Source organism: Prionailurus bengalensis, chromosome F2 (genome assembly GCF_016509475.1).
Source record: "Prionailurus bengalensis isolate Pbe53 chromosome F2, Fcat_Pben_1.1_paternal_pri, whole genome shotgun sequence".
Classification (NCBI taxonomy): domain Eukaryota; kingdom Metazoa; phylum Chordata; class Mammalia; order Carnivora; family Felidae; genus Prionailurus; species Prionailurus bengalensis.
Window position 1 is genome coordinate 50077713 of NC_057353.1, and position 13421 is coordinate 50091133.

The window sequence follows — 13421 nt, forward strand, 5'->3', positions numbered from 1 at the left end:
ACAGACTAATATCACTGATGAATACAGTTGCAAATATGCTAAATAAAGTATAACGTAGCAATATATTAAAAATATACACATGGCCAAGTAGTTCATTTTAGGAATGCAAGAATGGTTCAAAATTACAAAATATATTAATAAAATTCAATGTATTAAAAGATCAAAGGAGAAGAATCATATGATCATCTCCATAGTGAAAAGGCATGTGATAAAATTCAACATGCATTCTTGGTTAAGTTTTTTTTTTTAATATAGAGATCGGTGGATCAATTGATTCTCCTTAACGTGATTGACTGATATATTTAACATTATTCTAGAAGTACTAGACAATGCAATTAAAATGTAAAGAGGTATGCAAACTGGAAAATATGATTGTGTAACTAGAGAACACAAAAGAAAAAAATATTGATAGCTATAAGAAAATGGTAGTCTGGTAGCTGTGGAGAAAATTAAGGTAAAGAAATCATTAGGCTTAACATATACTAAACGCCGATTGAATTATAAAAAGGACTTCCTTAATATTGATAACAAAAACACTGAAAGTCCTAAGAATAAACTCTTAAGAATGAAGATGATCTCTATAAAGTAAAATGCGAAACATGTCTAAAGGAAACAACCACAAAAAGAATGAATGGGCACCATTTTTACATAGGTACCATGATTTAGACAGAAGCTTTAACATGATAATGATGTCAAATTTCCCTAGGTTAGTCTATAAGAATTAAAATTGTCTAGGGGTACCTGGGTGGCTCAGTTGGTTGTCTGACTTCGACTCAGATCATAATCTCAGTTCTTGAGTTCGAGTCCCGCGTCGGGCTCTGTGCTGACACGTTGTTTCCTGGAGCCTGCTTCAAAATCTGTGTCTCCTTCTCTCTGTCCCTCCCCCGCTCATGTTTTGTCTCTCTCTAATATAAATAAACATTAAGAAAAAAAATGGTTCAAAAAACCCACATACTAATGGGACTTGTTTTGTGAGACTTGAGTAGGTCAATTCTAAAGTTCAAATGGAAAAATAAGCAAGAATATTTAAAACATTTAAACATTACAGTTATTAAAACAGTGTAGAGCTAGTATAAAAAGAGAAGGGTAGATCAATTGAAGAGAATAGAATTGGAGTCTAGAAACATATCCAAGTAGTATATAAATTCTATGATAAAAGTGTCATTTCAAATAGTAAGGAAAGAATGTGTTATTTAATAAAGAGCTGCAGGATAAAATTAACTGGGGAAAAAATGGAGCCTTAAATTCCGGATTGATTGTGATTTAAGTGGGAAAATTGAAATAAAAGAAATACCCAACTTTAGTTTTAATATTCAAACTTAAATAGATACATTTTTCCCTTAAAAAAAGTACAAAGTATGCACAGTAGGTTACAATTTGTATCATTATATATGGCACTTATATATATATGGACACATTTATAGATTTACATGGTACCTTTGGAGGGGTATACAGAATTTGGTATTGGTACTTGTCTCTTTGGAAGGGAACTAAAAGATGGGTGTCAGGGAAGGGGAGAGACTCACCTTTTACTGTTTGAACCAGGAAAATGTATTAGTTAATTATAGAAAGAAATTAAAATAGAAATGCCAGGAAACAAAACCAAGAAACCTATACAATATAGTATATTATTAGTAGGACCTAAATAAGATTAATTTGGTGATACAAATTCTGCTAGGAAAATATTCTATACGGGTCTGAAATGCATCTGAAAATCATACAAAGAGAACTAATTGAGTTATTGCATCTTAGAAGAAACATTAACTAAGAAGTTTTCTCAAAGGCAAATATATTCAGCTCCTTAGGAATTTTTACCCTCAAGTGCTGATATAAGCTACCACCTTACTCTGAAGACGACTGCCTGCCCTTCAATGTTCTTCTAGACACAGCGCAGTATTTTACGGCCTCAATCTGCACGTGCACCAAAATGCAACAAAAATAAAGAGCAACTCTGATTTAAAAAGTACCTCAAGGCAATACAAAAAAAGTGATTTTTAATTTTTGATACATATTAAAACATTTCAGTCAGTTCTTTCTGACAGCATAACACGACAAATACACAAGACCTCAAACATGCTTTAAAATGACATTCAGCAAAATATTGAAAATTTAATAAATAGCAATAATCACACACAAATACATATTTCATACTCAATCATTAAGCTATTAAAACAGACAGCTAAAGAATAAATAAACAAGAATAGACAATAAAAAAATATGCGGGGTTTGCAATTCATTCTACTTAAAAAAGGGGGGAGGATCTGAATGATTTCGTAATTTGCTTTCTGACGTGTAGCATGATCCTCCCCCGCAGTGAATAAAATATATCGAAAACCACTCTTACAATAATGCAGTCTTTAAATACAACAAATAAATATGAAACCAGCAAAGCAATTTCAAGTTGTAATAAAAACGCCCCCCCCAAAGCTATGGAAATATATAGTCATTGTGGTAGCAAATGACAGTATTGAAAGTGATAGTGCTTGTGCACTGAACTCATCTGTGACCTTGACATGACGTTAGTGCAAATCCCTAGGGTCCAATACAAGCATCACCCTGTACCAGGGAAGGACATTATAGGTTGGAACTTATCTTGTACAATTTTTGTACATTTTTTATAAAGTTCAAGATTTAATGCATAGTAGAATATCTTCATCTGCTTAATTCTGTCCCGAAATAGGGATGAAAAAAAGAAATGACTTGGGATTTTACCATTTGGTCTGTACCATATTAGAGTATTAAAGTCAACATTAGAAAATCTATAAAAGAGTTTCACTTTTGCCATTAATTTTTCTAACTCTATCTAAATTTCACATCACAGAATGTTAAATGTAAGAGAAAAATTTGTAGATAAAGGTTTTTCCCTTTGAGAAAGCTCATATTATGATGAAATCCAATAATATTTAGACAGATGTTACCCAAATAAAAACTCAGGTGAATATAAGGGGCTTTTTTTTTGTACATTAACCACCTTGAAATGTGATATATTAAGTTACAAGATGTAATGGCAAAAAGCATAAAGCGTTCAATGAGAAGAAGGTATTGTTTTGTACAAACCAATGTTTTAACATAGGATGGATAAACTGACAGTTGAATGAGTCAGCAGCCATACTTCTACTGTGAACTACAGTACCAGGATAAAAACAATTAAAACGAATGGAAGAACATTACTGAACAATATGAATACATAATGCAATTTTAGCTGCTAAAATAGTAAACTCTAAAGTTCATAGAGTTACAAGTTGTTTAATTTAACCATGCAGGCTAATATATAATAATAAGAAATCACCCTGCATCTTTTTTGCTTTTAAATTAAAACTAGTTTAATTGTGAAGTTTACAAAACAACGAACGGATGCTGCTCCGACTCGTACGTACATGGCCTCGCTCGCTGTGATCCGTACCTAACAAAGTAACAAAGCCTCATCGTCACTTGTTTCATTTTTCAGTGTTGCTTCCAAGCAAGTGTCTGGGATCTGGGCAGTGTGGACGACGCCACAGCGCGCGCAGGGGCCGTCTCGATTACTTGGCCTCGCTCCAGGGTTCGCTGCGCTGTATGGTTGTCTAAACCCTTGTCCTTGCTCCGAGGCAAGATCGAGAAGAGGTCTGGAGCAGTCATTCACATCCAAGTCTGAAGCTCCATCGGAAACCGGAATTAGCATTTCAACATCATCATCTTCTTCTCTTCCATTTGCCCCATTATCAAGCTGTCTCAAAGGACTCTGGTTCTGATTTACGGAGCTTGATCGCCCTAATGTAAAACGTACCCAACGCAGCCCCTGAGTCATACGACTTAGTGCACTTGTGAGCTGGTGCCTCGCAGGACTCACACCTGGGGGTTCTACACTTGTCACATCCCTTCCACTATCTGTGTGACCACCTCGGGTACTCTGAGTTGAGGAACTTCCACTTGCTCCCACTGTTGCTTCTACTGCTGTCGTGGGAGGGACTTTTTGGGGCAAAGGAGCTGCAACCCCACCAGATGCTCCTGCCGTATCTCTTCTCTCATTTTCTGTGTCTGTGTCGTCGGACTCCACAGAAAACAAACTTCTGTGAGCATGACTTCTTTCAGGTTCTCTGCTGGTACTCTGACTAGGGACAACCTCATCTCCATCTGCTGAGACCAAAGCCAACGACCCTGAATGACGTGATCTTGCAAAATTAAAAATACGATTCCAAATATTGCTGGATCTGCCTGCCATTGGAAGCCTGATCGAAGTGAATCCAAGCTGAGATCGTACTGCCAGCCTCAGGTTTTCCAAAACAGAAGCCTACAGAAAATAAGAGGAGATCTTAAGATCGCTAACAATGAAGTATTAACACAGAAAACATGTTTCTAACAAGAACGTGTTGTGGGTAAAGACATTATTACTCATCGTTAGAGTCTATGAAGGATGAATTCAATTCTCTCATCTGTAAAGGTTCACCTACCACAGAATCTAATCTATAACTCGTACCATTGCTCACTTAAGATTTTCCTGACACTGCATTTTATACATACAACTTTAGAGTGATGTTTCATATCAATTACAACAACTATTTTATTTCAAAACTGGACGCTGTAATCCAATTCTAAAAGTGTGCCAAAGGGACGAAATTATTTGACACTGCTTTAGCTAGGAATGTAAACTAGGCTCTTTATCTGGTTTATGCCTTTCTTGTTTTTAAACACAGAACAAGTCAGACTTGATTTACAAGGTTGAAACTTTCCCAAACATGGTAAAGTTATATATATATTTCACAGCTGGTTCTCAAGGATTTGTTGAATGAATGGGTAGTGAAGATTGATTTATACTGTCATAAATAAGAGAATTAATTAATTTATAATACAGCACAGGAAACAAAGTTTAAGATTATTTAATTAATTAATTTATTTTTTAAATGTTTATTTATTTTTGAGAGGGGGGTGGGGAGAGAGAGACAGAGAGAGAGGATGAGCAGGGGAGGGGCAGAGAGAGAGAGGGAGACACAGAATCTGAAGCAGGCTCCAGGCTCCGAGCTGTCAGCACAGAGCCTGATGCGGGGTTAGAACTCATGAACTGTAAGACCATGACCTGAGCTGAAGTCAGATGCTCAATTGACTGAGCCACCCAGGCACCCCCTAAGATTAATTTTTTTCTAGCACTACAACACAATGGTATTTGAGACATTTGGACTCTTCTCAATCTTTAAAGATTAGGTTTTATTTTCTACAGCATAGCATTAAGCATAAATTTTCACACCCTTATTCTTTGAAAATTTACTCATTTTCCTAGATGAATACATTAATGGGTTATTTTAAAAACATACAACATTTATATAAAACAGTCTTTAAGCTCCATCTAGTGGTTATAAAAAGGAGTATTCAAACTTGGAACAAACACAGCTTTCATCTGTGGCATTTGGTATTTAAAATACAGTATTTCCAGGAAAAAATGGTGAGTTGACATATTCCCTTTCCAATGATGCTATAAGTTCACCATGCCAAAACAAATGGCTCTCCCTTTCCCTTCACAGAAGAAAAGAGTTTCCCTTGATAGCATGTGTTCTCCACCTCTCTTCAAGATCGGTATTAAACTTACTTGTTAGTCCCACATAGGCCTTTTGAACATAATCTCAGGAATATAATTCACAGAAAGCAAAGGAACTAGGATCATAGGAATATTTAATAATCTGGCACGGACTGTCAATAAGAAATCTGAAGATCAGCTACACAGATTTGTTATACAAATGAGTCAGATTTTTCACCAATTAAGAAGTATCTAATTTTATATTAAAAACAAACAAACAAACAAACAAAAAAACCGGTTCACATCCCTAAGGAATTTCTCCATAGATGTGGTCCTCACCATTTAGCATTTGAGTTCTAAGGCTTTCATGTGAGTACTATGTTATACCCAGCAGTGAACAGAAGGCTCTTCAGATAAGCTTTCCTTTTATTCAGCTATCACCCATCGAGATCAACAACGCTCACTTTCACATTACAGTCTGTCATAGTGAAGTTCTCTACTTAGAGTTAAAAGTTAAAAGTCTGTTTAATTAAAATTAATTTAACATTAGATTCCTAATGTTTTAGGGATAATTTTACATACATCTTCAGTTTATGAAGAAGAAAGCATTCTTCAGAAAGCATTTCTATTTTTGAATGGGATGGGAATTTAGAATATTCTTTTTCTTTTTAAGGAAAATAATAATTGATAATTAATAACAAATTGATAATGTGTTACCAAAAGTTTGAAATTTGAAAGTTTAATCTCATAAATGGAATAAAATCTAGCTTACTATTCATAACATTTTATTTTAAAACTTTGTTAAGTATAATTCCCTCATAAGGCTAAACTATAAACCTAAAGAATGGTGTAGTATGTAGTAAAGAATTAAATGTTATTCAGAGTGAGGTCTGACCTTTGCCATCTGCTTCTGGGATGTGATCTCTGAGCCCTTACAGCATCATCTCTGACAGGAGTGTCCTAGCCTGGGGCCTGGGGCCCGGGGCCAGCCAGATACAGATAACGCTGTGTCTAAGGTGGAGGCTCTAAGCCACACGAGCAGTGTGATGTAGGGTGGGCACTGGACTCGGCAGGATCAGTGTGTGCAGGGGGTGGAGACTGAGATCAGCCACATGTGCAGTTAATCATGCCTGCATGGTGGAGCCACAGTAAAAACTCTGGAGGCTGTGTCTCGGGCGAGCTCCCTAGTTGGCAATATTCTGTGCACATTGTCACACACCCGTGTTGAGAGTGTAACACTGTCTCGACTTTGTGGGGAGAGGACAGCTGGAAGATCTGGGTTTGGCACCCTCCTGAACCCTGTTCCAGGGGTCTTATTCTTTGGCTGAATTAATTTAGGTCTTTTCCCTGTAATTAACCATACCCCTGAGTATAAGAGCTTTCAGTGAGTTCGGAGTCCATCTAGTGAACAGTCAAAACTGAAAATCATTTTGGGAACCTCAGAACTTATAATTTCTGTAAAGATGAGACCTGTTTGGTGTGGACTGTGCTTTCTTTAACTCCACCGTTAGCTGAACTCTTGGAGGAGCTTCGGGCCTTAGGGGTGGTAGGTGACAGATGGCAGATGGTACACCAGGTGGGCGGAGCCAACCATTGTTGGAGCTCCCACCTAAAAAGAAACTTGCCACCTGGCAGGGCTGAGAATGTGTAGCTTTCTCTTATTTTGCACACAAAATTCTGACCAGTGGAACTTTTGAATTATTTACTTAGCAAGGTACATCTAGAGAAATGTTCTTAAAACTATAAATTCTCACCAATATTTCTTAAAAGACTCAAATAAAGGTGATGGACTGTAGTCAGAAATCATATCTACCAGAAAGAAAACGGTCTTCCATTTTGCACAGAATTACATCACTGGGAAAAGAATGTTTATCAATTTTTATAAATATTTCTGAATGAATTTACATTTTAAATGTATACACCCTTATGTCTTTATGAACCCTGGTATACTTTAGGCACTGAAAAAGAAGTTTTTAAAAAAATGCTAATAGGACTTTATTTAATTTTAATTTTTTATATTTTTGTTAAATTTATTTAGTTCTGAGAGAGAGAGGGAGAGAGTGAGCAAGGGGCAGAAAGAGAGGAAGAGAGATGGAGAGAGAGATAATCCCATGCAGGCTCCTCACTGTCACTGCAGAGCCTGAAGAGGGGCTCAAGCTGACCGGATGTGGGGCTCAAACTCACGAACCATGAGTTCATGACCTGATGCTTCACTAACTGAGCCACCAAGGAGCCCCAAAATAGTGTTAATAGAACTTTAAAGAATTCGGAAACATTAATAAAATAATGAGTTACTATTTAAAGAAAATGATATGAGTTCTTAAACAGTGTAAAATCCGGCTGTCAAGTTTTCCCTCAAGTCAGGTGGAAATGTTAACTTCATTGCAATTACTTTTATTGTTAACTAGTTAATCTAATTACTGATATATTACTAGTTACTGTTAAAAAAAAAAAACGGTATGAATTCTTAAACACCGTAAAATCTGGCTGTGAACAAAAGTTTTCCTTCTAGTCAGGTAGAAATGTTAACTTCATTGCAATTTACTTTTACTTATTAACTCATTAATCTAGCAGATTACTAATGTATTAATTTTAACATTCATTCTTAAATCTTCTAGATGTTTAGTTCAAACAGAAAATAACTTACTAAACTTTACTTCTGAATTTTAATGCACCAAATTATCATAAATAGTAAAATGCTTAAGAATCACATAACAAAATCAGAAGAATGAAAACATTTGGTATTTTGTAGCATTTGTTAAAATACAATGAAACATAATTTCAAATCCTCCATATATTTAATAATCCTTGACTACAAGAATTATGACAAAGGTCCTTTATCATATATACAAATATAGAATTCATTTTAGGAAACAGAAATCATAAATTGCAACATACCTGATTAGGTGAACAAACAGGAAAATCTTCAACTGGTGGAATTAAACCCTGAGCAATCAACTGTCCATAAGAGGGAGGGGCTTCTCTTCTTAGCAGTTCTGCTTCCACTCTTGACAGCTGTGTTTCAAATGACCTGTTAGAGAAAACAGGGGAACAGAAAAGGTTAAAAAGGCAAGCTAAAATAATTTTTTAAATCAACAATGAAAAAGATCTGAACCTTAATATATTTGACCATTTTTAAAGCTTAGCCAACTAAGCTTTATTTATTGGATATCTATAGCATTCTGACACTGAGAATACAAAGGCAAAAAGCCAAGGGGCTTTCACTAGGAGCCTGGATCACTAAGTTTTAGTGAATTAGAAATTCCCATAAAAGGTAAATGTATTAGATCTTTAAAGCCCTAAGAACATAAGAGGTTTGAGACTTTAGGTGAAAGTAATCATCAAGTTCAACACATTTAGTTTTTAGATGAGGAAAAGAGTGAATGAGTCACCAGTACACTTTCTGGAATAGCTTGTTCTTATAAGACCTCTGACTCTTCACTGAGCTCTTATGCTGCAATGTAGTCAAAAGTTTTGTGGCCAAAGAGGCAGCATGATTACTTTGATACTGTGCATCTGCGTGCATCTATTAGCTTACTTGTTGGGTATATGAAGTCTTTTGTTGAATCTATTATTTGTAATTCTCCTGGGACTGAGGGTCACTGTCTCTACAACAGTGTCCTAAGGGACCTCTCTCTGCCATTAGCTTCTCCCAAGTCCAATCTATCCTGCACCACATGGAAGAAAACCCTCCCTGAAGGTCACCTTTTAATACTTAACATTTCTTACTTAACTGAGAACTCTTGACACACGGCTATCATGGACCTGAGACACTAGCCCCATGTTCCAAGTTTTAACTTTTAGCCCTTGATATGTATCTTAGGCTCCAGATGAAATGAAGTATGTGATACTTCTCCAAGCAATGCTAGGCATTCCTACTTTTATGCATTTTCCCAGGCTATTTTTTTCAACTACAATATCTTTTCCCTGTCTACATTCTACTTGTAGATTTCAAATGGCACTTGTTCAATAAAAGCCTTTCCATTCCCCCCCATCAGATTATGTTAACTTTTGACTTTTCCTCTATACTTTGTTTTACAGCTTTTCTACCATTTATATTTTTGTCATCTTATTCCATTCACCAATGCCTTCCTCCTAACTGTACAGTGCCTGTGAAATTATGCCTTATTCATTTTTCTACTCACCTGTATTGTGCTTTGAACCAGTAGGTTCTCAAATATTTAGAATTGAATTCTTACTTACAAAAATACAGGTTAAAACACTACAACTGAATATTGCAGCTTGCAAAATTCCCATAAAATAATCTGAAAACAAAAACTAGTAAATACCAGTTCTTAAGTATTTATTAGTTTTTAAAATATATTTTTAAATGTTTATTTTTGAAGGAGAGAGAAACAGAGTGTGAGTGGGGGAGGGGCAGAGAGAGAGGGAGACACAGAATCCAAAGCAGGCTCCAGGTTCTGAGCTGTCAGCAGAGTCTGATGTGGGGCTCTAACTCACAAACTGCGGGATCATGACCTGAGCCAAAGCCGGATGCTTAACTGACCGAGCCACCCAGGTGCCCCATCTAAGTATTAGTTTTTATGTGTTTAGCCTCTTGAGTCTTAGCCTTTTCACACTGATTTTATAAATCATAAAAGATATTTATCTATTTCCCAAAATAGTATGAGACCAAAGTATACTGCTGATCACACTAAAGAACGGTTGCAAATACTGGGGCCATGTTTACTGCAGAAGCCATAACCACTACAATTTTGTCTTGATACTGACCTTCGTTCAAACATTCTCAGAGAATAAAGCTTACAGGTACATCCCAATGCAATGACCAGTAACAAGCCACAGATAAGGCTGCCTATGACGGCTGCAGTTATGACTCTGGTAGGCACAATTACGGGGCAATTCTCCTCATCGCTGCCGTCGCCGCAGTCATCCTGGGAATCACACACCCAGCTTTCAAACACACAACGATTGTTTTTACAATGAAAATTTCCTGGCTGGCAAAAAAAGCAGTTTTTTTTCATCTGAGCCATTTGGGCAATGGTTCTGGTAGTTGCAGCGATCAGAACGAGGATAACAGACACCATTTCGGGAACAGGGAAATTCTTCCTTTTGGCACATGGTGCAATTTATTTCATCCCTTCCATTTGGGCAATGCCAATACCCATCACAACGCTGCTGTTCTGTGTAACACCCCCAGTTACCCCCACAGGGTATTTCCCACGGCAAACAGAAGCCATCTACTTGGTAAGTTGCATTAAATCCCCTTGCGGCGTTCACTTTATCAGCACAAAAATGTACCCTGATCTGTCCAGAAGAAGAAACAACTGTAAGAGGTGCATGAGAATCAAAAGCAGTTAACACACGCAAAAGTTTGTGTGGATTCTCCTCTAATCCATCGTATATTTTGACGTAATCGCCATAACCAGTACCATCAAGTTTAAAGTCAGTGAAGCGTAAAATGACTTTACGATGATCACCAGTGTCTATTAACCAGGTGCAATTGCTTCCAGGAGGATAAAAGTCTGGATAGTTGGGAGAATTGAAAGTACCGTAAAAATATTTTAGCCACTGTCCACAAGTTGGCACATCACAGTCTATCTCATCTCCTAGGTCAAGGCAGTCAATGTTGCCATCACATTTTAAAGACTCAGGGAGGCAAGTGTAAACCTTGGTAAACCGAGACAGACACTGGAACTGGTTGTAGGCACAGGGCTGAAAAGAAGTAGCCGTTGGGGGACCAGCTTCTTTGGCACAGATCTCTTCATCGGAACTATCTCCACATTCGTCCATGTTATTACATTTCCAGGCTTCTGGTATACACTTCCCGTTGCCACAGCGGAACTGATCGCAAGCACAGTTTGGTTCTTCAGATTTCCCTGGGAGGATGTGGGGAGGACGGAGATGGAAGAAGGCAGAAAAAAACATACTCTTTTAAAAGATATATAACAGTAAGTGACACTTTTATAATAAATATTAACTAAGCCCAAGTGATAGGGTTTAAAAAAATCTTATTTTACAAAATAGATCAGTTCTAGTGGCAAACTAACATTGGCTCACTAATTACTCAACAGTTCAATTCATTAAACACTTATTGTTTGTTCCATGAAGACCTTCGTATTTTGATCTAAAGCGAAGAGAACACAAACTGAGGGGTTGCTGGAGGGGAGATGGGTGGGGAATGGGCTAGGTGGGGGATGGGCATTAAGGAGGGCACTTGTGATAAGCACTGGGTGTTATATGTAAGTGATGAATCACTGAATTCTACACCTGAAACTAAAATTATACTGGGTGTTAACCAACTGGAATTTAAACAAAATCTTGGGGGAACAAAGAACAATTCTGCTTTTGTAGAGAACTCTCTTACTGCAGAACATTTAGTGATATGATACAAGACACTTGAGCCAATAGACTGCACTGCCTAAAATTTGAAAATAATTTATTGCATAAACATCATTAGAATATTTTCAAATGAAGAAAAATTTACCCACAATAATCACCTTTCAAATCAATTTTTTTCCTATTTTTCATATCCTTTTCTAGTTCTTGTTTATATCTATATCTATATACATAACACACAATATTTTGCTATATGTGTCCTACAGTATATTTTGTAATCCTATTCTTTAGAACCAAATTTCTGCTAAGATTATTGTAAGATTAACTTTATACACGGTTCATAATGATTCATGTGACCATAACACAACACTGCCACTTTATATTTCTATTGTTTTACACAACTGCATGAATTTGAGTTATGTTATAAATTCATTCATCAAATTAGCAGGGGCAAGGAGAGAGGAAAAAACCTGAAATACCTACAGAATTCCAATTATTGTAGTGTACAATGCTAAATATACACCAATAGTGAGGCATGGAAAGAAAATCAAACATTAGCTCCTGACAGTTCCCCAAACTGACAGTGTTTGGGATAATACATCTCCATTAACTTATTTATTGGTAAGCAGGTGACAGAAAATGTGCTTCAAAAGCTAAATAAGTATTACAAAGACTGTGTTTTTAAGAAAAAAAAGCTAAAGGACAAGTACAAATTTTAGAAGATACAAAATGATTTTCAGCAAAAAAGTAGATATAACTTAAAGAAGTGAAAGAAGATTTGATACTACAAACTAGGAAGGTGGAACAGAGCGGTCTTTTTTGCGAAGCTGTGAAGACCATGGTAATTCAGACACACAAAAACATATTCTGAAGTAACTTTCAGGATGTCAGTAAACACTTGAGGGAAAAAAAAGACTTACCTAAATTTTTTTAGTGTTTATTTTTGAGAGAAAGAAAGAGAGAGAGAGAGAGAGAGCGAGCGCTGGCGAGGGGCAGAGAGAGAGGGAGACACAGAATCTGAAGCAGGCTCCAGGCTCTGTGCTGACAGCACAGAATTCAATGCGGGGCTCTGACTGTGAGATCATGACCTGAGCTGAAGTCGGATGCTTAACCAACTGAGCCACCCAGACACCCCAAAAAGACTTAATTTTAAAATTAAGTATTTAATTAAAGTAATTAATTAATTGATGTATTTAAAATTTGAAAACAAAATTGACCTTAGTTTATAAAATTAATCAGTTCATTAGAATATACAAAACACCTGTATGAGGCCATGCTGTGCTTTAGGGCACCTGAACCTTCTTCAATCTCAACCCTTTTTTTTTTTTTTTTTAAATGTTTATTTTTGAGAGAGAGAGAGACAGAGAGAGAGACAGATACAGAGTGTGAGCAGGGGAGGGGCAGAGACAGAGGGAGACACAGAATCTGAAGGAGGCTCCAGGCCTGAGCTGTCAGTATAGAGCCTGACATGGGGCTCGAACTCATAAACCGCAAGATCATGACTTGAGCCGAAGTCAGATGCTTAACCGACTGAGGTACCCAGGCGCCCCTTCAATCTCAAGCTTCTTAAGGTCTAGTCACAATTAGACAGATATTGTTTAGAAGACTAGCCCCAAAGTGACTTGGTACTTAACAC

The 13421-nt window shown here is 36.8% G+C and overlaps 1 protein-coding gene across 1 annotated transcript in view; it reads right to left on the bottom strand.

Moving 5' to 3' along the window:
• Positions 1-1977: 1977 nt before the first annotated feature.
• Positions 1978-13421, bottom strand: part of LRP12 (LDL receptor related protein 12) — a 75299-nt gene continuing 63855 nt past the window's right edge. Inside the window, 4 exon segments of the mRNA XM_043601582.1 lie at positions 1978-4270; positions 8387-8519; positions 10220-10464; positions 10466-11325. Of these exon segments, the coding sequence (XP_043457517.1) occupies positions 3404-4270; positions 8387-8519; positions 10220-10464; positions 10466-11325 (2105 nt within the window). The 3' untranslated portion in view covers positions 1978-3403.